Source organism: Herpailurus yagouaroundi, unplaced genomic scaffold (genome assembly GCF_014898765.1).
Source record: "Herpailurus yagouaroundi ecotype Mexico unplaced genomic scaffold, PumYag 197, whole genome shotgun sequence".
Lineage (NCBI taxonomy): Eukaryota > Metazoa > Chordata > Mammalia > Carnivora > Felidae > Herpailurus > Herpailurus yagouaroundi.
This window is the reverse complement of record NW_024412428.1, coordinates 16,357,518-16,382,878: the sequence shown is the minus strand read 5'-3', so window position 1 is coordinate 16,382,878 and position 25,361 is coordinate 16,357,518. Positions and strand designations below refer to the sequence as shown.

At 37.3% G+C, this 25,361-nt stretch overlaps 1 protein-coding gene across 1 annotated transcript; it reads right to left on the bottom strand.

Annotated features, from left to right (window-relative positions):
- Nucleotides 1–3,247: 3,247 nt before the first annotated feature.
- Nucleotides 3,248–14,538, bottom strand: UFM1 (ubiquitin fold modifier 1). Its single transcript, XM_040448279.1, has 6 exons — nucleotides 14,405–14,538; nucleotides 14,260–14,316; nucleotides 11,789–11,846; nucleotides 8,019–8,058; nucleotides 6,772–6,804; nucleotides 3,248–5,295 (listed from the first exon to the last, which is right to left on the bottom strand). Coding segments are annotated over exons 1-6 (258 nt in total). The 5' UTR covers nucleotides 14,407–14,538; the 3' UTR covers nucleotides 3,248–5,227.
- Nucleotides 14,539–25,361: the final 10,823 nt, after the last annotated feature.

The window sequence follows — 25,361 nt, the reverse complement described above, 5'->3', positions numbered from 1 at the left end:
CTCTGGAAAGCAGTGTGGAGGTTCCTCAGAAAATTAAAAATAGACCTACCCTATGACCCAGCAATAGCACTGCTAGGAATTTATCCAAGGGACACAGGAGTACTGATGCATAGGGGCACTTGTACCCCAATGTTCATAGCAGCACTCTCAACAATAGCCAAATTATGGAAAGAGCCTAAATGTCCATCAACTGATGAATGGATAAAGAAATTGTGGTTTATATACACTATGGAATACTACGTGGCAATGAGAAAAAATGAAATATGGCCTTTTGTAGCAACGTGGATGGAACTGGAGAGTGTGATGCTAAGTGAAATAAGCCATACAGAGAAAGACAGATACCATATGGTTTCACTCTTATGTGGATCCTGAGAAACTTAACAGGAACCCATGGGGGAGGGGAAGGAAAAAAAAAAAAAGAGGTTAGAGTGAGAGAGAGCCAAAGCATAAGAGACTGTTGAGAACTGAGAACAAACTAAGGGTTGATGGGGGGTGGGAGGGAGGAGAGGGTGGGTGATGGGTATTGAGGAGGGCACCTTTTGGGATGAGCACTGGGTGTTGTATGGAAACCAATTTGACAATAAATTTCATATATAAATAAAAAAAATAAAAAAAAATAAAAAACTTTGCCTTAAAAAAAAAAAGAGTGCTTAATTCATTTCTGAGTCAGTAAATTCTCTGCTACAAGAAGTGGTGAGAAATATATTTATTTACCAAATATTCTAGCTAAAGAAGTTACTAGACATGAGCCACAAATAGTTGCAATTTTCAAAGTTTTCATTCTTTTATGCAGTCTTTCAATCATAAAGTACTTCTTGAGTATCTGTTATGGGCAAGATAATTAAATGTATACTTTAAATCAGAGACAAATACCATAGTTCTGTCTCTAACAATTGCTATAATGGGTGAACGTACAAAATGCAGTGGTTGCTTAGACAGTTAAACACCTAGCTCGGCTTGGGAGGACTGAGGAAAAGCTCCAGCGGCTTTTAAATTCAAAGAATCAATCCTAGGTTTTTCAGGAAGACCAATGGGGAAAGTAAAGTCATGGAGGTGTGAGACCAGCACAACAGAGATACTAAGTGTTAGGAGTTCAGTGTAGCTGCATTGCGAATTGGAGGAGACTGTAAGAGAGTGATGGTTAACCTTTAATCGATGACTCTGAACAAAGACCAGTTCGTGTAGGGTCTCATATAGAAAGTAGAGATTTTTATTCAGTAGGATTTTGACTAGTGGAACCACACGATCATACTTCCATGTCAAGAAGCCCATTACAAGTGTGAAAGGGGAAATGGAGAGACCAGAAGCTTTTCTAATAGTATTTATGAGACGATGAGGCTTTTCGTTACACTAGGTCTTGAGCTATATTTCATAAATGGAATCAGTAGAACCTTGTGATTGGTTTGCTATGGCAAAAGAAAGGAAAAAAAAGATCTAATGAGTTCCAAATACCTGGCTTAGGCAGTTTAGAGGAAGTAGCTGATAGATTGTATAGACTGCATCTCTTGAGATTATTTCAAATAATGGTTTAATTACATAGCCTGGTTTAAATGATTTATGTATCTCCTCCATTATCAGAGTAGTTCCAGGACTTGTGTACTGGAAGGGCTTATGGGCAACAGTCTGGTCAGAAGAGGTTACCATCTCATAGCTGCGTCTGCAAGATACATAAAATTATGAAAACATCAAGTGTCTCTTGGAGCTGATGAATACGGGGCCATAGTCCTGCTCCCACTACGCCACCCTAATGGAGTAGCACCAGAATCATGATTTGATTGACTCTTACTTAATGTCCTGTATTTTACCATGTTTACCCTATCAAATTTATACCACATATTGAAAAATAATGCCATTCATGATTACTATACACAGATTCAGTACTCTGAAATAAGAATTTAAGCCCTACACATCCCTTTTGTATTTTTAAATTTATAACTCAATATAGATACAAATTTGGTATATTGTGGAGAAAAAAAAGATTCTAAAAAATTCTCCTGGTATGATCTGGAGGGTTCCAAAGTCACAAAAAAAGGGGCTAAAATTCAGATCTCAGCTACTGCAGGTCTCATTCTTTTTCTGTAAAACACGGATAATTTGGAATTGTTGTGAAGAATGAGGTAAGTGGAAATAACTATCAAAACATTTGACACATAGATGTTCAATACATTTCTTTTGGGTGAAATGTATGTATGTGTACATACATACATACATGTGTACATATATAGAACCACAAACTACAGAATATGTAAATATACATATGCATATACACACACATGCATATATATAGCTTACACATGTAATTTGCAGCTTTATAAACAGCCTTGGGAACACTTAGCAGCAGTCAATTTAGAACTGCTCCATTAAAACAGATTAATGCTTCCAAATCCAAAAATGTCTTAAGGTCCTGGGGCCCCTGGGTGGCTGTTGGTTAAGGGTCCAACTCTTGATTTCAGCTCAGGTGATGATCTCATGTTCATGGGTTCGAGCCCCACAACAGGCTCTGTGCTGACAGCATGGGGCCTGCTTAGGATTCTGTCTCACTCTCTCTCTCAAAATAAATAAGAATAAACTTAAATATTTCAAGGTCCTTGGGTAAAAGACATGGTAGATATTTTTACTATCTCAATTTGGGGAGAGGGTGGCTTAAATGGGACTGAATTTTCTTCCCACTAACTTTTCTTTCAACTAATTTTAAGTAATAAAATATCCACAACTATTGCACTTGAAATACTTTAAAAGGAGGCTTACTACCGGTGAGAGACTATTAGCTAGTATCTCTGTACTTGGCTGCTAGGGAACCAAGAAGTGGAATGTATACTTTCCAAGACCTAGAACTGTGTCCCCTTGGACTTAATTTTGTCCATCTGCAAAGTGAAAAGGTAGGCTTATCATTCATTCTCAAACACAGCTGCACAACAGCAATCACCAGGACTGCTTCAGTAAACAGACATCCTTACACACCTTGTCAGATTTAATGATTTCAAAACTTTAGCAGTGGTTTCCAGACATTCGTATTTTTAATTCTTTAGGTGGCTCTGATAATCAGTTAGGTTTGGAACCTAGATGATTACTTAATCTCTTTTTTGTTCCTGTAAAAGAACGGGCATTTGGGAGCATATACTGATTCCTATGACCTGTGGCCATTAATCATCTTGCTTCCCTCCCCGTTTTGCAACATTTATTATACACCAGCTCTACAGGTGTGTTACGAGCTTTAGTAATGAAGTAGTAAGAGAAGACAATACAGTTTATGGTATGATAAAATGTATTTTTGTAAGATATTAGTTATGTACCAACTATGCATTTACAAAATACGACACTTCAAAACATTCTGCATACAGAACTTACAGACCACATTTATTTAATAACAAGATGTCCAGATTCTTAGGAAAATGTATTTAAAGACTTACTACGACAAAATTTCAAAATCAAAGAACAAAAATATTAAATTACTTCATGGCACAGGACATCATAAACTTGTGTAACATAGCAGGCAGATTTTGTTGTAGAAACAGGATGGAGGGATATCTAAACAAAAAAAAAAATTCAGGGAATGGGTATTCATAAATTTCTGGTTAACCGAAGCTTAATAATATTAAGAACCAGGGGTCTTTGAGCATCAATTGTACTTATAAAAATGAAAACCTCCCAAAACATTAGAAGTGTATTCTTCTACCTTTACAATTCTGAATGATGCCATTCATTTGTTAAATATATGACAATATCTGGTTAATTTCTTAAACTTAACTAATGATGTCACCCTTGAGATGGCGACCCTGTTGCATTTCCTTGTACGTTTTTTCTCTAATAAACCTAGGGCCTATGACAGGAAAGATAACTGAAACACACTTAGATAAACTGGTCTGAGATACTTTCTTCATGAATAACTCAGCAAGTATTTATTGAAAGACTACTACATTTCCAGGTCTCAAAAGACAAGACAGACACAAAGCCTGCCTCCAGAGAGCTCACCATCATGAATATCACAGGCCAAGCACTGTTTCTGAATCGCTATGAGCCTTTCATCTTTTAAAAGATTTGCATAGATATTGATTTGCACTACTGACTTATCATAAAGGGAATTCTGAAGTTGTTGTTGACACAGCCTACACTTTGCTTTCTCACTTTGTCTTTTGCTCCTTCTGACAATGTCAAGTATTTTCTTTTCCTCTTCAGTACTCTACTGCATACCCTCTGTGATCCAGGTGGCTTTTTCTGTGACATTTGCTACAGCCTTCTGTTCCCCTTCACGGCTGTCTTTTGTTCTTTCCTCCTTATTAGAAAAGTGGTCACTGGGGCTTCCCCAAGATTCCCTTCCTGACTTCTTATTCACTTGAATGACTAAACATTTCCTTAAATGTTGGGTCTTTAGTAAGTATAATAACCAGCATTTCCAATTAGCATTTCCCAGAGCTCTGTTACGAACTCCAGATCTAATACTCTCTTCCTGAATGCTATTTAGAAATATCATCCTCAGTAAGACAAGAGTTTCTTAAAGGATCCTGTTTTAAAGGCTGTATTCAAAGAGACTGATAAAGGATACATAACTCAGCAAAGGACACTTCTTTATTCTCAATTTTTACCATTACAAGTATTGGATTCTGCAAGATCATAGTTAAAATTGTTTGGTGCGGGTTATCAATTTTATGCCTAAGGGCTAGGTAAAAAAAAATTCAATTTGGGGACTTCTGACATAGTTCAAAAGTTAAAAAACATAAATGATAAAAAGTTAAGATAGCTAAGTATTCGCCGGTATGTCTATATCCTTTGTCATAAACCACATACAATTAAGAATTCAACTATTTTTAAATCTGCAAGTCAGATGCTATCAAGCAAACTGCCACGTACGATCCATAATCCTTTAGTTTTTAACCCAAATAGGAAGATTTAGTCAACTTTAATTTTCTACACGTTCTCAGAAAGAGTTCTCAGAAGCATCCACCACTTACAAAACACAGCTGGATAATCCATTTACCCCAAATGAACTACGTGTGTGTGTTGTGAGGTAGCAACAATAGACTATGATCTTCTGTGGAGATGGCGCCCTCTGTGCACAAGCAGCCCCTCCTCAAAGGAAGAGTCTGGATAACAGGAAGGGACAGTCGCCCTTCATTATTTCATCAGCTACTGGTGTTCTCGTAGTGTTTCAAATGCTTGATTTCACTTTCACGACGATACCAATATTTATTTATTTGGAAAGGTAATCCTATGTTCCGAGTAGCGGGTATTAACAACTTCCAACACGATCTCTAGGAATAATTCGCAGTTCGGAACCATGCTTTAGGAAAACATTTCCTACACAAACAAACAAAACATAAAGTTAGGTATTCAAAAAATGACAAGTTGTCTTAAACATTGCAACAACTACTGTTAATACAAGAAACAACGCAGTACACAGTAAGTTGGTCTGGAAGCTCAAATATCACCAGAATCTAACTCCATGCTTCCTAACATTCCTCTGAAATCTTCACAACCCAACCAAATATCTGAAAATTTTAAATAAGAAACACTAGCCACGAAACTGCTAACACAAACACTCAGCAGACAACAATGTAATTTAAATTAACCATCAAGACTTGCTAACTGAACACACGCTAAAGTGTCTAAGGACAGAAAAAATAGTAAATTATAAATTACCACAAATGACAAACGTTTAGAAACCTGATCTGACCTATCTTTGCTCAACTGCTTGTGGAAATTTTCTCCACGCTCCATGAAGTGTACAATTCAACTTTTAAGAGTAATACATCAGGCAACAAGTTAGAATAAGTGGCAACTCAAATTAATATAAACTGCTGAACATTTACAGAATAAGAAAAAATAAAACCTTTAAACCTAAGTTTAAAGGCATCTACACAATAAAATGGCTCATGATTTTCAATAAATGACCTTTTTAATTTCATAACACTATATACTTAAAACTACCGATTTAAATAAAAATAATTACAATTTTAAATCCCTCTTCATTTTCTCTATAGCTGAGTTTCAATTTCAAAGCCTTATGAGGGCAATATAATTTTGTTATAATACATTAGTACTTTAGTATATAATAAACAGAACTACTACTCAAATTGAGATCACATTGATCACATCAGATTAAAGCATGATTAATTTTAAAACACTGTAATTAGACTATACACCAAAAAAAGGTACATCTGGATTAGGTACAATTAGATGCAAGTAATTAATTATAGTTAAGTAATTAATTAAGGTACAATTAGAGTATGAACCAAAAAAAGGTACATCTAAAAAGCATAAAACTACCTGTTAAAAAGTTCAGGATTGCTTTTACTCTGCTTGCTTGTTAGGACATCAACACATAGCCCTGTAGAATACTAAGTTTGAAGCTCTGAGTGTGAACTAAGTCCCCTGAAATTTAAATGACTGCACTTCTTTGAAATAGTAATAGCTAGCCCTTACTGAAGGCTTCAAACTTTTAAGTGCTTCCCAGGTGCCATCTCACCACCACCTTATACAGGTAGGTCAAAATCATTATTCTCCTAAGAGTACAATCTTACCTTCAGACTCTTCGTTCAATGTATTAAACACCTTTAATGCTTATTAGTGAGGTTTTTCTCTTGTAGCTAAAAGCATATATAGCTGATACCCACAATGAAACAAATTATCTCTCAAATACATAGGTCAAGACTGCTAGATAATCCCTAAAAAAACAGCTATTAGCCTGGAGAAAATCTAATCAAGTCTCATTAGAAGGAATTATCAATTGACAGAGCCCCACCCACATCTTCATGGTTTCAGATAGATACTCACCAGCAGTCTGTGCAGGATTTATTCCTATTCCATCTAGAAAATAAGTTGTAAAACCATCTAAGTTGTTTTATTTCTAAAGATAAAATGGTTCAATAGTAACAAGTAGAGATTTGCTGCTACTGTGTATATAGGCACAAGCCAAACAATTTAAATCCAAAAACATGAATGACAAATCTTTCAGGTAAGTTACCTGTTGAAATCCATTACTATTACGCATTTACATACACTGTTGGATTAGATAAGAACATCTGTCAATGAGACGATGCTGATGAATTCCACAGAAGATAGTTTATTCTATCACACCACACACAATGTAAAATAAAGTCAAAAGCCCCTTAGATATGTCATTAATCATTTTGATATTGCTCCTGAGGCAGACAATCTTAAGGCCAGAAGAGCCCACAAAATCATTTAATTCAAGTTGCAGTGACACCTGATAAAGTACACAAAGCACTTTCGGAACAACTATTCATTTGTAAATCTAAAACTTTCTCAGGAAAGTAGGCTAGCTTTCTTTTCAAGTAGAGAAACACTTCAATGTGACCACAGGCAGAATGTTTCAGAGTGAGAAATTCTGTGTATCTAAACTAAATCATGCTACTGCACATTAAACCCATCTTCTCTTATTAGGCTATCTTAACTGTACACAAACCATCGGCCAGCACCCATAAGTATTACCTTCTATTTTTGCAAGACAGTGAAAGCCTTCTAGCAATCTCTACTCATCTTATTTCAGTATTTTCTCGCAGGGCTAGTTCCATCACACTTCTGACCAGTACTCTAAGGTATTCAGAATTTAAACTATAGATCTAACTGAATAAAATCCTCATTATTTCAGCCCTAAAAGAAATAGTGTGCTGTCAGGAAAGCAGTAAAAAGCTATATACAGCAAAGGTATATCCCCCATCTAACTTCCCATATTCTAAAAGCATCTACAACTTATTAAACAACAACACACCTTTTTAAAAAAAAAAAAAAAAAAAAAAAAAGGAAAAGTTATTTTTAGTAATAATCTGGCATGAAGTAGTAAGGACACAAGACACTGTAAAATGCTATACAATACCAAAAGCTAAAGAAACTGAAAAGAGCTCATTGTAGACAATAACCTTGACTTCGTGTTTATAATCATGTATATCATTTACGTTGATATAAATTTTTTTTTGTATTTAACTTGATTTTAATTAATTTAGCCTTTTAAAACAACTTGTATTGCTCTCAGGTAATGAAGTTTTAAAATGAATTCTTACCATTGGTAATAATTGCACTTGTTGCTGCAGGAACTTTAAACTAAAAGGGAGAAAAAGGAAAAAAAAAAAACTTCATACATATATATAAAAATGTATATAAGTAAAAAAATACACACACACACACATATATATACACACACATAATCTACAAAAGATGGTTAGCAAGGATGAGGTACATATAATAAATTCTATTATCCTCAAATGTGATTTGTATTTTAGGATAAGCAATGTCACCAAAGAAAATACTGTAGTTTTGTTTTAGTTTTAGTGAACAGTATTTTCTAAATACTGCATTTCACTGCATCTAGGACACCATGGATCACAAAATGCACCTTATTTTATGCAGTACAAAAAAGGAAAAACACTGTCAATGAATTTATAACCTGATGATTATCTACTCTTCCAGATTTAGATACATTACTTTTATTATACATCATTCTCTTGCATAATCAAAAATAAATCAAGAATATTCCTAAGAGTTATTTGTAGAAATAGTAACGTCAAATAAATGCTCTCTTGTGTTTAATGGAAGACCAAAGTTCAAATTCTTTCCTCAAATTCTCTGTATTTAATGTATTGCTGACTTAAATTTCACAGGATTGCAATAGTCTAATTATGCCACCAGGAAATAACAACTAAGTTCAATTTGGTGCAAAGGTGATGTCAACTAGACAATTATGTGACTGCCACTTGGCTAATAGTGACAGGAAGACTCTGCTGATCTACTTCCAGAGGTGTAAAAAGAGGTGTTTTCTGAATCAATAAAATGTGGTATGGAACTTATTGGTAGCTAAAGGGAGAATTCTTCCCTTAATGTTCTGGAGACCAGTAGTGGTCAGAATGTGTTCATATCCTCATAAGTTCATTCATTTATCTAACAAATATGTATTAAGCACTTCTATGCTATAGATTAGTTTCACAGATATTACAGTTGAGTTTTGTGATCAAGTAAGTTTGGAAAACACTAAATTAAATAATACAGTTTATTTAGCTCCAAGAAGGAAATGGTGAATGAAGTGTTTCCCACACTCTTTCACTGATTCTAGGTTTTCATGGGTTTGTTTGTTTTTGGTGGTTTGTTTTGGTGGTCTGGGAAAAGTACTCTAGGAAATGCTGTTCTGGGTATTTATAATGGTCACATATGCGTAGTTAAGAAAAACAACTAAATGCTTATTGTAATTTATAAATTAAAAACTGAATGCTTATTTTAATTTATAAATTAAAAACTTAATGATACATAAGGACAACGGCCTAATACTGGATTACGTACCGAATAAACACTTAACTTTACTGTCATATGGTACATTCTTAATGGTAAATGTCCTTTCCAGAATTTAAAAAATTTAAATAAACCTCACTTAAAATAACTTCAAAATATGCTTTAGGGGCACCTGGGTGGCGCAGTCGGTTGAGCGTCCGACTTCAGCCAGGTCACGATCTCGCGGTCCGGGAGTTCGAGCCCCGCGTCAGGCTCTGGGCTGATGGCTCAGAGCCTGGAGCCTGTTTCCGATTCTGTGTCTCCCTCTCTCTCTGTCCCTCCCCCGTTCATGCTCTGTCTCTTTCTGTCCCAAAAATAAATAAACGTTGAAAAAAAAAATTAAAATATGCTTTAATACATAAATATTAGAACACCTCAGGGGTGCCTGGGTGGCTCAGATCGTGATCTCACGTTTCGTGGAATTTCAGCCCCGTGTCGGGCTCTGTGCTGACAGCTCAGAGCCTGAGACTACCTCAGATTGTGTCTCCCTCTCTCTCTCTGCTCCCCACCCCCCCCCCACCTCACGCTCAGTCTCTCCCTCGCTCTCAAAAAATGAATAAACATTAAAAACAATTAAAAATAAATAAAATAAAATACCTCAAAACTTATTTACAGAGATTGTAATACTTAATAAAAATTTGCACAAATACCCAAATCCAATTACAGGGTATCTCAGATTTCTAAAACTTTAGTATTACAAAGTTTTAGTTACTCTACTATTTGTCTGAGACTTAGATTATGTCCATTTTAAGATAAGCTGTGCATTTTTAGTTATATCCATATAGCAGCAGCATATTTATGAACATTACAAAGCATAATTTTTCCCTTCTTCAGAATGCAGAAACGACAGTTAAGCAGTTAATCTGGGGCAACAGCACCAGCGATGTAAAATTCAGCAACGATTACGTTCGTTCTACATTACTGACAAGTTTTCTTCTGTATGTAGGATGCACTCCATGCTTCTAAGTTTTCATTTCTTTTCTTTCTCAGACCCTCTAAGTCTGATTTAGGATGTTAAAAGGCTATTCTCAGTTTTTGACAACTCACTACTTAGTTAAATTAATTCTTGGTTATACTGGGGAATTTTCTTATTTTTTAAAGATATTTGACTAGGGATTTAAAACAGACTCTCAGTTTAAGTCAACTCAACTCTTGTTCTCACTAAAAGATCCTACAATGTCTCATCTTGTGAAAGACATTCTCGTTGCTGCTTGAAAGTCATAACCTTTTTAAATGTGGAACATCCATGATTCCTAATAGTTACAAGGTATCTTAAAACCTTAATAAATATATGCAGCTGTGTGAAGTTTGTAAGTTTATTTTCTATTGCATGTCTGTTATGAATTTATACTTTCACCAGAAGACCAAGTTCACAATGCCTCTGCCTTACAAAGAACCACATAACTGCAAAACACAAGAATAAAATATTAATTTTAGCTCAAACGGATCTACTTCTTAAGATCCCAGTTTGTGGGATCTGCTATACCCCAGGACCAGGAATATTTCCTACAAGTGATCTGTGCAGCAAAAAGTAACACTGATGCTGTATTCACATTTGTTTCCTACCTTTATTTTACTTATTCAATATGGGTGAAGAATAGATTAAAATGGACTGCAAAACAAGTACTACCACTTTTCAGTTTAATTCTGAATGAGTGATAAATGATGTCAGTGGTCCCTGACAAGACCAGCGTTGACAGGCTGGCTGATCACCCATGAATAACAAGTTCAGGGCAGGATTGAGGAGCAAGCTGATTTCTTACTTAGTTACTAAAATTATTTTTCTGTGACCATAAACTTTTTTAAGATTGTGAATCAAAATGTTTGGATTTGAGTTACTCCAGATTTGTACAGAACTTTTAACTTCAAAAACTATTAGTAAATGTTATTATATTTTTATTCAAAATCACTTAATTAGATAGAAAGGACAGATGTTAACCACTCTCATTTTGCAGATTATAAAATTTGAAGAGAAGAGAAACTGAGAGGCTTGCCCATGCGTTAAAATATGTTTACAGACTGCCGTGTAAAATAACTTTGCTGTTTAAAAATATTCCCCTATTGGGGCACCTGGGTGGCTCAGCCCATTTAGCAATCGACTTCAGCTCAGGTCACGATCTCGTGGTTCATGTGCTCAAGCCCCGCGTCAGGCTCTTTGCTGACAGCTCAGAGCCTGGAGCCTGCTTTGGATTCTGTGTCTCCCTCTCTCTCACAAAAATAAACATCAAAAAAACAAAAAAAGAAAAAAAAAAAATTCCCCGATCACCAAACCTTCCAATTTCAGTAAAACTTCTGAATTTCCAATGGTTGCATTAAAATACATGTGTCGATCTAACTCATTCTGTATCTGTGTCTTAACTTCCATTCCATTTACATCTGGTAAGTTGGGCTTAACATAAACCTAGTAATGAATTCACACAGAAGTGGCAGGTCAAAGCGCATGCAAAACATAAAGACTTTTGAGAGACACTAAGCTGCATTCCATACAGGTCGTTCCAATTTCTATACTTACTTCCTCTGCCGCAAACTTTAAGACTGCTGTGAAAGGTGTACTTTCAGGAACACTAAGTCTGCAAAAGAAGAATTAAGAAGAATTTTTTAAAAAGCTCCTGGACAAAGTGGTCTAGTGAGGCTAAAGGCTGTCTATTTTGATTGTACACGATGTTCACTAACTTTATTTTTTTTTTTTTAGTCTTTAGAGACAGAGACACAGAATGCGAGTGGGGCAGGAACAGGGACAGAGGGAGACACAGAATCCAGAGCAGGCTCCAGGCTCTGAACTATCAAAACAGAGCCCGACATGGGGCTCACAAATCGTGAGATCATGACCTGAGCCGAAGTCAACCCTTAACCAAGTGAGCCACCAGGCGCCCCTAAGTGTCCAAATCTTGATTTTGGCTGAGGTCATGATTTCAGGATTCATGGGAATTCACTGCTCTCCGCACTGACAGCTCAACATGTAAGCTCTCTCTCAAAAGAAATAAATAAACATTAAAAAAAAGTTAAATACTGTTTTCCTACAAATTTTAAGAATTTCATTTAATGGTACCCAAGTACTAGTTACCCTTTATTTTGAAGAGAAACCAGAGTAATTACCCCTACATACACGTTATACATATTTTACAGATACACATACGTACATGTATATATTATATATACATGCACACTACATACACACCAAAGAGTAGGTATGCCTATTAAATTCATTCAGTTCCAATATTAACTGAACTGGTACAATGTTCCAGGCACTCTTACAGATACTACTACTGTCCTACTGTCCTTTCCCCCTCCCTTCTTCTCACTTTTTTCTAGAATATTTACACATGGATGAGAATAATCCAGCATAAAGGGAGAAACCAAAGATGATGAGAGAGGGATCTCCGGAGTCTATCTACTTTAATCTTGAGAAGACTAAAATAAAGAGATCCAGAGCCCAAGAATTACAACAGCTGGCTTTTCATAGGAACAAAGTCATGTTTTCCTTTGTAATAAGATGGTGGACAGAAACTATGGGCTTATCCATACGAGTAGGTTTTGTCCATGTGGCGATGAAAAGATGAATTTTTTCTGATGGCTTCAGAAAAGGAAAAATAATGTAGAAAATGTGAATAGAAATTTCTTAAAAATCCTTGCAGGGAATAAAGGAAAACAAGCAACCTTGGGACATGTAGTACAGTGTTAGGTACTATTGGGCACAGTTAGGAACTTTACATCAGGCTAACTGTGTAATTTCCTCTAAAAACATTCAGCTACACACAGAGAACACAGTGGTTGAGTTCAGACTCAGCGTGTCACCAAGCAAAGCATACTGGGAAGACGAAGACACCAGAAGTGATGGGAATGGACCACCAGGGAGTGACGAGACCATGGCCTCTAGGAGAGTAAAAAGGAAAGGAGTGGCGTAAAGCACGGGGGAGAGGGTAGTGACAGATTTAGAAAGAAGTCTGATCAGTGAATTAAGAGAAACATTTTTTACAGAAGAGATATACAAGAAGACAGTGTGGTCAGCCACAAGAGAAGACTTGAAGGTGCCACTTTAGAGCTGCAGCAGTTACTGAAGATCTTAAGGTGCCAGGTTGTGGTCATGAAAATTTAAGACAAGGTGAAAAAAATAAAAAAAAAGAAAAGATCCATCTGGAACTGAAAGGATACAAAAAGCTTAAGGCCAGAAGCTGCATGGGTCACAGGTAACTAAATCACTCAGGACGATGACAACTTACTGTTCAGTGAGCTAGACCCTGATATCGATTACATTAAGTATGCTTAAAATCCTATTGAAGTCTTGGCCTTTGCTGCATTTTACGAGGCTCTTTGTAGCAATAACCTCAATAAGGTTTATCGAAAATCATAATAAGTTCCCGGCGAGTATGTAGTTAAACCTGGGCCAAACCATCCTACACCTGCTAAAGGAGAAAAAAGGGCCTCGCATGGACAAACTGCCCAGGTTCTGCATGTGCCACTCCTGCTGATTATTCTTTACTAAATCCCAACATACAGACTGTATGATTTGAGGCTCATTACTTTGTGACACCCGATGGCTGAGTCACTCACACACTGGAGATCAGCAGTCGGACAGTAATAAAACGTTCAAGTAATTTCCGAATCTGGATTGGGTTGTCTTCCCTACTTCCTGTAACAGCTGGTCAAAGTGGTAAAAGGCTTTTCCAATCATGAGTTGACAGGCACTGTTTAAGGACCCCAGCAGATCATCTGAGGCCCGTCTTCAGTCCTCCCGTTCCATCGCCCAGCCGGGGAGTCCCTAGAGAGGTCAACTATCGGGGGAGTCGTTCCCGTCACACAGCACGGCGGCCTCGCGCCGGGGCGAGCTGACACTCGGAGGAGCGGGCACGGGAGCCCTCCTCTCAAGCTCCAGGAAGGGCGAGGGAAAGCGGCGGGATGCAGCCTGCTCGGGTGGGAGAGGATCTGAAAGCTTGGACCCAGCCAGCCTGGTCCCGCCCGGCCCGCCGCGGCCCCGCTACTCACACTTTGTAAGGCAGCCGGGGGTCCGACGTCAGAGTGATTTTAAAGGAAACCTTCGACCTGAGGAGGAGATCCGGAGATGGTTAAAATCGCGCAGCGGGACCAGGGATTGGGATTGGGATTGGAATTGGGGTCAGTAAACACTTACATGGTGGAGCCAGCCCGGGGACCTCCCGCCAAATTCGCCGGGTATCCCACTTCCTTCGCGGTGGCGCCGTCGCTACCGCCCCACTCAGGGCCACGTCTCCCTCCGCAAGCCGGGGGCCTCCAAAGATGCTGTTGTCCAAGGCGCTGCCTGAAAATGGGCTTCTGTTCCTCGTGCTAGGCGGAGCCTCCAAGTTACAAAGAGCTACTGTTTTTGCATTTAAAGCTCTAAGACTAAGGAAGGGGTGGTATGGAGGAAGAATTTTCTAAATACAGTTATTTTCTGCTGTAGTTTCAGTCAGGCAATGTAACTGTGGGCAGAGGCGGTGAGGCTCTAGGTCCCAGCTGGCAGGATGGGGCGGAAGTAAGGGCAAAGAGTAGGAGGGTGCAGAGCGAGGAGTCCCGAGGGGCGGGGAGGTGGGCGGGGTTGGGAGGGCGGTGTTCCACAAAGCTGCTAAGGCAACCTGTTCGCGGAAAAACTGGTGTGACGAGTTCAAGAAGCTGGAATCATAGCCCCGCTTTAGTGTTAATATTCTTCTGTCTTTCCAACAATTCAATACTGTTACATCTTATATTTCCATTTTTTCCCCATTGCACTTTACAATACTGACGTCTGATTAATTTCAACAGACAAGAAAGTAATCAGCTTGGTGAGAAAGACTAGATCCCTGAGCTAGAAGAACTTGGATTGTAGATGGGAAAAGCAATCCAAGAACGGAATTCCAATAGTTTGTTGTGTGATCTAATAAGATTACACCAGGGAGCTAGATTGCCGATCATCAGCACATTTATTCAGTTTGATAACACACTCTGAATCCTTTCTATGCAGCAGGTACTAGACTAAACGCCGGGGTTGCTGGAATGAGTTAAGATAGGTGCCAACCGTCTACAATGTAACAGAACTTCTTGTATAGTGAGGACAAAGACTGTATGTCCTCTAAAATTTATTACAAATCTAAGCATCTGTGTTTGCAAAATAAACATCCCTTTCACAATGTCTGTAGTGCCCTATTTAAGAAATATTGCAATGAATGACAAAATAGGAAACAGGTAGGTACTAAAATAATGAGGAGGTCTAGTTAATCTTTAGGATATTGTGTTAGATTTTTTAAGGAGAGATATCCAAGAGAAACAGGGAAGCAACTGCAATAGGAATGTTAAACACCAATTTCTTCTTTGCCATAATTTTGTTATCAAAGTGCTCTTCCGTGGGGACATCTCCAGGCAGAGAGAGTGCTGACTCTTGACTTAGGAAAGAAAGGCTTCAATGTTCTCATGACAGTCATTGTCTTCTTCACTTATAAAAATGTGGATCTTACCATAGAGAGATAGAGGCAAATGTTGACCGATAGATTTGGGGATCCGCAGGTATAGCATTAATAGCTGAAGCTATGGGATTATTTAGTATGACTAAGATTTTTGAGAATGGCAATAAGGAGACACTACTGATTCTGTCTACTGGTGTCAGATAGTCAAACATTGAAGAGATCTGAGTTCATACTTACAGTCTCTAGTTCTAAGAATACATGTCATGTAATTTTAAACAATATTTGCAACTTGCTATTTATAGTTTTCTGTTCATGTATAAAAACATGTGGCAAAATCATGAAGAGAAAAACATATTTTGTTTAGACAGTATGACTTCGGTACTCATATTCTACTGCCTCTTCAGAAAACATATTAAATATATATATATATTTTACCGTTTATTCATTTTTTGATAGAGACAGAGAGTGAGTGGGGGAGGGGCAGAGAGAGAGGGAGACAGAATCTGAAGCAAGCTCCAGGCTCTGAACTAACAGCACAGAGTCCAACGTGGGATCGAACTCACCGGCCATGAGATCGTGACCTGAGCTGCAGTCGAACGCTTAACCAACTGAGCCACCCAGGCGACCCAGAAAACATATTAATATAATATATCAAAAGAACAGGGGGAAAACACTGTGCTCAAAAAGATATAGAAAAGCACCTATTCCTAAATGTCTAGTATTCTTTCCTGCCTCAATACCCTAACTCTCTTACCCATATATTTATCTCCTCAGAGTCATAGCATAATTTCTAGAGCCTTATGAGTTTTATTTTTCTTGATATGAGAAAAGAAATGATAAATAGATTCATTTTTACTTACTATCTTTTGTTGTTGTTTTTTTTTTTAAACTTTGCTACGGCATTTAGCAAAATTTGGCAAATATAACAAAAGAAGAACCTTATTTACTGCAACGTTGACATGCTGAGGTACATTTAATGACTGTAAACAAAAGCAAACTCTGGATTTTAGGAGGGAATTGGCAAATGCAACATTTTAAGACAACAAACAGCATAAATGGCCTAATGTGTTTTGGAAGGAATCCAATTTGTATCATGTAGAGGCAGAAATGATTGTAGAGTGCACAGTGTGACCATATTAGAACTCATTAAATATAAATGAAACATATTAATGTTCTGTTTGCAAAAGCATATTAATTTCTCATTAGGATTTGGTCACTGAGACACTTTGAAAATATTGAAATCAGTGTCACATATTAATTTTATAAGAATTGTATCAGGGGCTTCTGGGTGGCTCAGTCAGTTAAGCATCTGACTTTGGCTCAGGTCATGATCTTGCAGTTTGGGAATTTGAGCCCCACATCTAGCTCTGTGCTTACAGCTCAGAGCCTGGAGCCTGCTTCAGATTCTATGTTTTAGTCTCTCTCTGCCCCTTCCCCTCTTGCACTCTGTCTCTCTTTCTCTCTCAAAAATGAATGAAAAATTAAAAAAAATTACAAATTGTATCATCACAGGACCATAAGAATATATCAAATCATTGATAAAGGTAAATATAGATATAAAAATAATATGTTATTACTATAATGGCGGTGGGTAAATTCTACGTCTACTATAAAAGTCCAAAAGAAAAGAATTAAAAATAACTATAAATAATGTTAATGGATACATAATATAAATAGATGTAAACTGTGAAAACCAAAGCAAGAAACAGCCATTGAGAATATTCTCTTACATTTTCATAGCATTTTGTTCTTTTTAATGTTTATTTCGAGAGAGAGAGTGTGTGTGAAAAGGGAAAGGACAGAGTAAGAGGGAGACAGAGGATCTGAAGTGGGCTCTGTGCTAACAGCGGACAGCCCGATGTGGGGCTCAAATCCATGAAACGTGAGATCATGACCTAAGCCAAAGTCAGATGCTTAGCTGACTGAGCTACCCAGGCGCCCCATATTTTGTTCTTTTTGAAATGCTTTTACATTCACTACCTTATTTGATGTTTACAATAAACCATGCAAAGCATTCAGAATGGAAACTATTATCTTTCTTTTAAAATAGGAAGATAGGGCACCTGGGTGGCTCGGTCGGTTAAGCATCCAACTCCTGATTTTGGCTCAGTCATGATCTCAGTTGTGAGACTGAACCCCATGTCCAGCTCTATACTGACAGTGTGGACAGTGTGGAGCCTGCTTGGGATTCTCTCTCTCTCTCTCTCTCTCTCTCTCTCTCTCTCTCTCTCTCTCCCCATCCCCTGCTTGCACTCACTCTCTCAAAATAAATAAGTTAACATTAAAAAAATAAAAATGAGAACCAAGAAGAGGTATGGTTAATCCCAAGATCACACACATGGTTTGTGAGAGAATAGAGAAAAAAGAAAAACATAGTTATTGACATCTCTTTACAAAATTTATCCTAATTTGATCCTATACGATGTTTATTTATAGTATCAATTGTCTACATATAAATCATTGCATTGATAAATTCATTTGATGAGCTTCTCAAGGAGTTCTGCTCAGTTTTTATTTCCAGTACTTAGAATAGTATCTGGCATATAGCACTACTCAATCACTATTTTTTAGTGAATTAAGATTAACTTAAAAATGTTAGAGACTGGTAATGCGTCCTAATTGCAGTCATGTCCTTAAATTTTATTACCTACAATCCTAAATGCTCTTAATGTAGTAGATTATGCATTTTGATTCTTGCATTGTTCTTGAGGCCTATCTATTCAAAGGACAGGACTACTCAATTTAGTGCTACTGGTGAAAGCTAAGGTTAGACAAGGCTAATTAAAGATTCTTATGCAATATGATGATATAAAGCCATTCAAATAAAAAAAAAGTGTGTGAATATCCTCATGTGTTCCCTCACCATTACTTTGTGTGACCGTGTTTATTCTGAGTCAGAGACCCTGCATTAGAAATCTCATTATTGACCCTTCTAGGAGTATATAGTTCTTCGGGATGAAGGATTGCTCTTTGATATTAACCTTCCTTGCAACTTTCATGGTGGTGGTGTGTAAAGCGGGGTAGTGAATGAACTAATGACAAATCGCCACGGGGGGGTTCTGGGTTTGGTCTGTACAGTGCAGGGAAGCAAGTGTTCTACTTGGTGCAGATATAAATGGCTCGTTCCTGTTACCTTAGTCACATCTTCATGTGTTCTCTTCACCCCCTGCAGCCATTTGAGCTGGTGACCCTTGGTGGAAATAATATGATTTAGAGGAAGCATTCATAGTTGTAATTCCATTGGCCAAAAGAACCACATGAATACTTAAAATATGTTTTGAAGTTATAATGTAGAGATTCAAAATCTTAAAGGCCCAAATAACTATGTGAAAACCTAACCTATTGTCCAAGAGTTATGTCATGAAGAGGATTTGCTTTGAAAAGTTTGACTTGATAGAAATACTGTAGATACTAGAATGATCTAATCTAAATTATTCTAAAATTAATTGCTACAGAATTTAAGTGTTCCAAGTAGCAATTTTAGAAATCTTGCTAAGGGCATCAGCTGCCTGCTGTGACCACATTGTCATTTCCTGCAATTCTGAGTGCCTTTTAGGTATGTCTGTTCACATTGGTTTAGTTGATACTATCCAAAATCTACACTAATTCCTTTAATATTTCCTTTTGTTCTCATTCACAGCTTTCTCTCTCTTTCTGAGGCATTAGAATAACTTGTATCTTAAAAACTTTTAATTTTTTAAAATTTTGTGTGCGTGTGTGTGTGTGTGTGTGTGTGTGTGTGTGTTTGTGTTTTATTTTTTGTTTTGGGTTTTTTTGGGGGGAGGTTCTTTTTTGGGTTTGTTTTGCTTACTAGTTTAATGGTGGACTTATGATGATAAATGAACAGGTCACAAACTTGTAATTGATAAGGATTTTTTTTCCAGAAGCTATCAGACTATTATAGAGAAGTAGGATATTTTTCCTGTGTCGTAAGCAGTAATCGGGAATATGATCTCCTTCATTTACAGGAGAATGAAATATAGTTCCATCTACATCCTACTTATTTTGTGACTACCAAATAAAATTTGCTCATAAAGTTTTATTTTTCCTACCAGCAAAAACAGTCATTACTTCCTAAGAGATTTAGTATATCCTGGCTTTTTTTTTTTCCTTTTTTTTGGTCCTGACTCATTGTTAACATGAACTTAAAACTTCTGTTACAAGAAATATATGCCATTCTAATAGATATTTGCATAATGTAATTTTTCTCCTGCTCACTTCTAGGTCTCTTCAAATAATGCTCATGAATATAGTAATTTTAATTTAACTTCTAGGTAGCATAAATGTTCAGTTAAAGACATATCCAATATATCTTGTCATAACATAAAATTCAAACACTGTTCATAATACATTAAAACATTTCTTACAGGAAGCATCATATGGAGTGTTTTATTTATAAACTAAGTGATATCAGAGAAAAGTATTAACTTCGATGCCAATTATAATGGTACAAGCTTATTATTATTGTCCACTTTCCTGGACTATTTCTCAATCCTCAGGTTATGCCTCAAGAGCTATTGAAAACACATTTATATTTCCACTTGTATTAATCATGTTTTCTGTTTTCCAAATTCTGTGATATTTTGACATCTTGAAAGTCTTGATGCTCATGGAGCCCTTTCAGAGCTAGCCAATTCTTAAAGCTAGCAAAGACCTCAGCTGGGAGCACACCTCTCATCTACAAACCGGCCAATCCCCAAGAGCCTATACCCCAACCAACCCCTTATCCAGCTCTTAACACACCAGCCACGGTATGCTGTGCCCTAAATCAGCCCAGGTACCGGGCAACTAGAGATGACCTTTATAGCCCAAAGTAGCTAAGTCTAACCTGTTTGCCCTACCCTGCCTTGCCTTTCCCGTAGAATCCCAATAATGGCTCTGGCCTAAGCTTTCTCCCTTGCTCCTGCTTCTGCCTCCTGCCCCAAATCTGGTATTTTCCATGTGGTCCTGCATAGCGTGATATGTCTCCTTCTCTTGAGAAATGTAGTAAAAATCTTTCAATGACATTAGCCTGTCCGTGTCATCACTCAGTCACCTCTAGAAGTTAAAATCCTATGGGCACAATATTGGGAACACTGTTTGCTAAATAGGCTCGTTTATATTTTCTTTAGTAAAGGAATAGCATAGTTGATTATCTGGTAAAATTTCCAAACTGGACTTCAGAATGGATTTCAAGAAAGTATAGTGTTAGCAATCTCTAATGCAGCCTCTTAATTTTCTGTGAAAACACTGATGAAGGAAGGCATAACACAAAACGGGAGCAATGACTGCACAGCAATTTCACTGGATACCAGTCACCAGTAAGCATTCTGCTTTTCTTAAAGATGTTGCCTTAGTCACAGAGCTAATGGGGGTTACAATGATAAATACAACCCATGGTTTGTGCCTGCTGCACGTCTCAGCCAGAAGATACAAACAGAAGCAATAGGAGGGGGGCTTAGCCCATTCTCCTATTTTTTCTTAGTTGTTAAGGAGTTAGCTAGGTCCCTGAGCATTTAGTTGTTCGATGTCTGTACCAACTGTCAGTTAAAGAAATCTGTCCCCTCTGCTGCAATGTTACTATGCTTTCTAAAGGGGTGTTTTCCTTGGGAGAGTAAGGAACCCATATATTTTCTCTCCTAATATCAGCCCTAGAGAAGGGACTAGTCCCTCCTACCTCCCTCATCTCTGATTTGAAAGGTATTTGCCTCTATTTATTTCTTCTTTAAAATTGTTAGCTTAATCCTACAATTGGTCCAGACTGTCACAAAAGATAGGGGGAAAAATGCATTGTTTTCAGGAAGCTTCTGTTTTCAGCCCTGTAGTATAAACCATACCTAAGGCAAGAGAGCACAAGGTCCTAGCTAACATCTTAGAGGTGAAGAAGGGAGAGTTAGGGGGCAAAATAACAAATAGAAAAACCACCAATAATGTACTCTGCCCCAAATGTATAATTAAAATTTGCAAATACTGGGACTTACTTTTCAGAATAACAGGAACCAGAAACTCTGGCTACTGTAAAGTCACCTAAATAATTTGGATGGCTTGTGATGAAAAATTACTCTTCAACTGGATCAAGATCTTAGATCACAATATCTCTATCCATATCTGTATCTATATTTATCTATATAGATATACACACATACGCATTTATGTAATGTTTGTATATTATGATATCATGTGTTTCATGTGTACATGTTATTAGACACAAACTCACATAAACGCCATCCAGGAACACAAGCTGTCTTGTCCTTGGAGTACAGTTGAAATCTCCGAGGAATCTCTGAAAGGAAGAAAGGATAGAATGGGTAACGGAATCCAGAGCTCAAAATGGGCCCATCAGTGTGCTGTTGCTAAAGGAGATGGTTTAGAAGTATCCCAAAGCTGGAGCTTGCAATGAGCATAAGAAGCATGGAGCTTCGCAGCAAGCGATAGAGCCAGTGACGGAGGAACCAAGCAAGGAGCATAGGGTAAGGGCACCACCCTCTTCCTATGGAGAATTGAGTACAGGTTCTTAGGAGAGGCCAGGGGTATTAACTTAGGGACTGGGAATACCAAGCGATGATGGAGAGATCTTAGGCTCAGAAGACCTGTTCTGGTGCAACCCATCTATTACATCCTACCCCAACCTGAGCCACTGGAGAAAGTCTTCAATAAAAAAGTAAAGCACTGGGTGTTAGATGTAAGTGATAAATCACTGGATTCTACTCCTGAGGCCAAGACTACATGTATGTTAACTAACTTGAGAATAAAAATAAAATTAAAAAAATAAAGCACTCAGAAACAGTCTAAACTACAATCCTGATACAACAGAGATTTAAAAGAGAGGCATCAACCTCAACCATAGAAGGAATCAAACTTAAATAAAAACACATATATTACTTGCATGGTCCAGGACTCCCTCCTGGGGCACTAGGACTCTTGAATGAGGTAAAACCAATCATCTTTGGACACATGGCTCTTAATTCAGGGCACAGAGGTACTGATGGAAAGAAAGAGGCTGTTAAAATGGCCTCACAAAATTATAAGAGAAGGAAATAAGCTACCAGGAGTGAAATTCAAAAAGAACAAGTCAACAACCTCTCAAGAAATGGAAGAGTTAGACTAAGCAACAATAACAACAAAAATCACTCTAACTCAAAAAGAATAGTTATGCACAATGAAAAGAGAAATTTTGGAAAATACAAATAATGAATTCCAAAAATAAAAATTTACTGATTAAACTGAATTTAATAAAAATTTACTGACTAAACTGAATTTTTAAAAGACAGGAAAATAGAACTAAAATCAGTTGAAATCATAATTAGTTAGCTAGAACTTCTGCTTCTGATCATAATAGAATAACAGGAACCAGATCTATTCCTGTGAATTAAACAACTAGAAAACTAGATAAAATATATACAGCAATGATTTACAGGTATTGGAAAACAGGGAGGCTTGGTTCTCTGGTTGCCACAGCTTGCCACTTCTAAAACACAGCATAGGGAGAGGAACTCGAGTAGATCCCAGTGGTCTCAAAGAGCTCAGGAGTCAGAGATCAGAATCCAAGGAGTCAGAATCCCTAAGATCTATAAAGGGTCTTTCACTGAGTTCTGATCTGCACAGGCACAACCAGAAATTCCTCAAGGCTAGGAAGAGGGGCAGAGGGGGTGTGGACTGAAAAGCGGTAAGCCTAATAAGTGCCTGTGCTCACAAAGAGCTGAAAGTAAGCACTCTTCCCACCTACCAAATGGAAAGAGTTTAATACACAGTCTGTTAGGTAGAATCTTCCAAAGGGTTATGCCTTAGTAGTAGTTCTAAATTAACTTTAGATTAAATACTGAACTTTACACACATCAACAATCCTTAAAAGCAAACATCAAAAAGATTGAATTGATTCCAAGTAATTTACTCATATGCCACAACATCATCCAGGATTATTAAAGAGTATAGCCAAATGCAGCACCCAGAAGGTTCAGCATCCAATAAAAAACTAACAGGCATTCAAAGAAGCGAGTGAAAAAAATCAGTCAATAAAAACAGACCAAACTAGCAGACATAATGCAATTGGCAGATCATGATCCTAAATACTTGTTACAGGGGCGCCTGGGTGGCTCATTTGGTTAAGTGTCCAACTTCAGCTCAGGTCATGATCTCACGGTTCTCGAATTTGAGTCCTGCATCGGGCTCTGTGCTGATAGCTCAGAGCCTTGAGCCTGCTTCAAATTCTGTCTCTCTCTCTCTCTCTCTGTCCCTCACATGCTCACTCTCTGTCTCTCTCTCTCAAAAATAAATAAACATCAAAAAAAAAAATACTCGTTCAAGAAGTTAGAGGAAAACATGAATGTGACAAGAAGAGAAATGGAATATGTATCTTTCTGTCTAACTATCTGGTTGTCTTTCGACTTCCAGTAGCATGATAAATAGTTCTCCATCCCCTCACTTTCGATCTGAAGGTGTCCTCAGGTCTAAAATGAGTCTCTTGTAGACAGCAAATAGATGGGTCTTGTTTTTTTATCCATTCTGATACCCTATGTTTTTTGGTTGGCACATTTAGTCCATTTACGTTCAGTGTTATTATAGAAAGATATGGGTTTAGAGTCATTGTGATGTCTGTAGGTTTCATGCTTGTAGCGATGTCTCTGGTACTTAATCTGTCTGTCTTTCTATCTATCTCTCCAGATGAAACATCTGGATGAAAATGACAATATCTAAAATAAAAATCTTACTGGTTGTGGTTGACTGATTAGACACTGCAGAAAATGTAGCAATAAAAACTACCCAAAATAAAGCACATAAAAAATGAATAAAACATCTGTGACCTATGGGAAAATGTAAAATATATATAAGAAAGTGGGTGCTATCCAGAAGGTGATGGATACAAAATTTATTTGAAGAAATAATGGCTGAGAACTGTCCTAAACATAATGAAAATCTTAAGTCCAGGAATCCAACAAGTTCAAAAACCCGAGTAGAAGAAATAAGGAAGAAAGAAACAAAAAGCAAGGTACAGAAAAATCAAAGAGCTGCAAACCACAAATAAATAAAAACAATGTTAAAAGCAGTCAGAGGGAAAAAAAGGGCACATTATATGCATAGCAACACGGATAGGAAAACCGGTCCACTTTTTGTCACAAAGTTTGAGAGCCAGAACATGATAGAGTGGCATCTTGAATGTACTGGGAAAAAAACAAAGAACAAAAAACAAACCCTGTCCATTAAAATACTGTACCCAGAAAATTCTTTCAAAAATGAAAGTCAAATGGAGGTTTTTTTCAGATAAACAGAAGCTGCGAGATTTCATGCCCAATAGTCCTGCATTCCAAGAAATACTAAAGGAAGTTCTCACAGCAGAAGTTAAATAATACCAGCTACCAGAATGAAGTTTGGATCTATACAAAGCAATGAAAAATGCCAGAAATGATGGGTAGGTGGGTCAATACATGACAGTTTGTCTAACGTTTAGATATTCTTTAAAAGCTATTTGTTCAAAGGAAAAACAATAAAAACTTGTTGTGGTGTTTGCAGCATATTCAGAAACAAAGTCCTTTAGGACAATGAGTGGTGGGTAGGGAACGGAAGCATAAGGCTCTTTCAGTATAAGTGAAAGGGATATTACTTGAAGGTAGACTGTGATAAATGAAAGAAGTATGTTGCAAAAGCTACAGCAGCCACTAAACAAAAAATAAAGAATTATAGCTAATGAGCCAATCGTGGAGATTAAATGTAATTGTA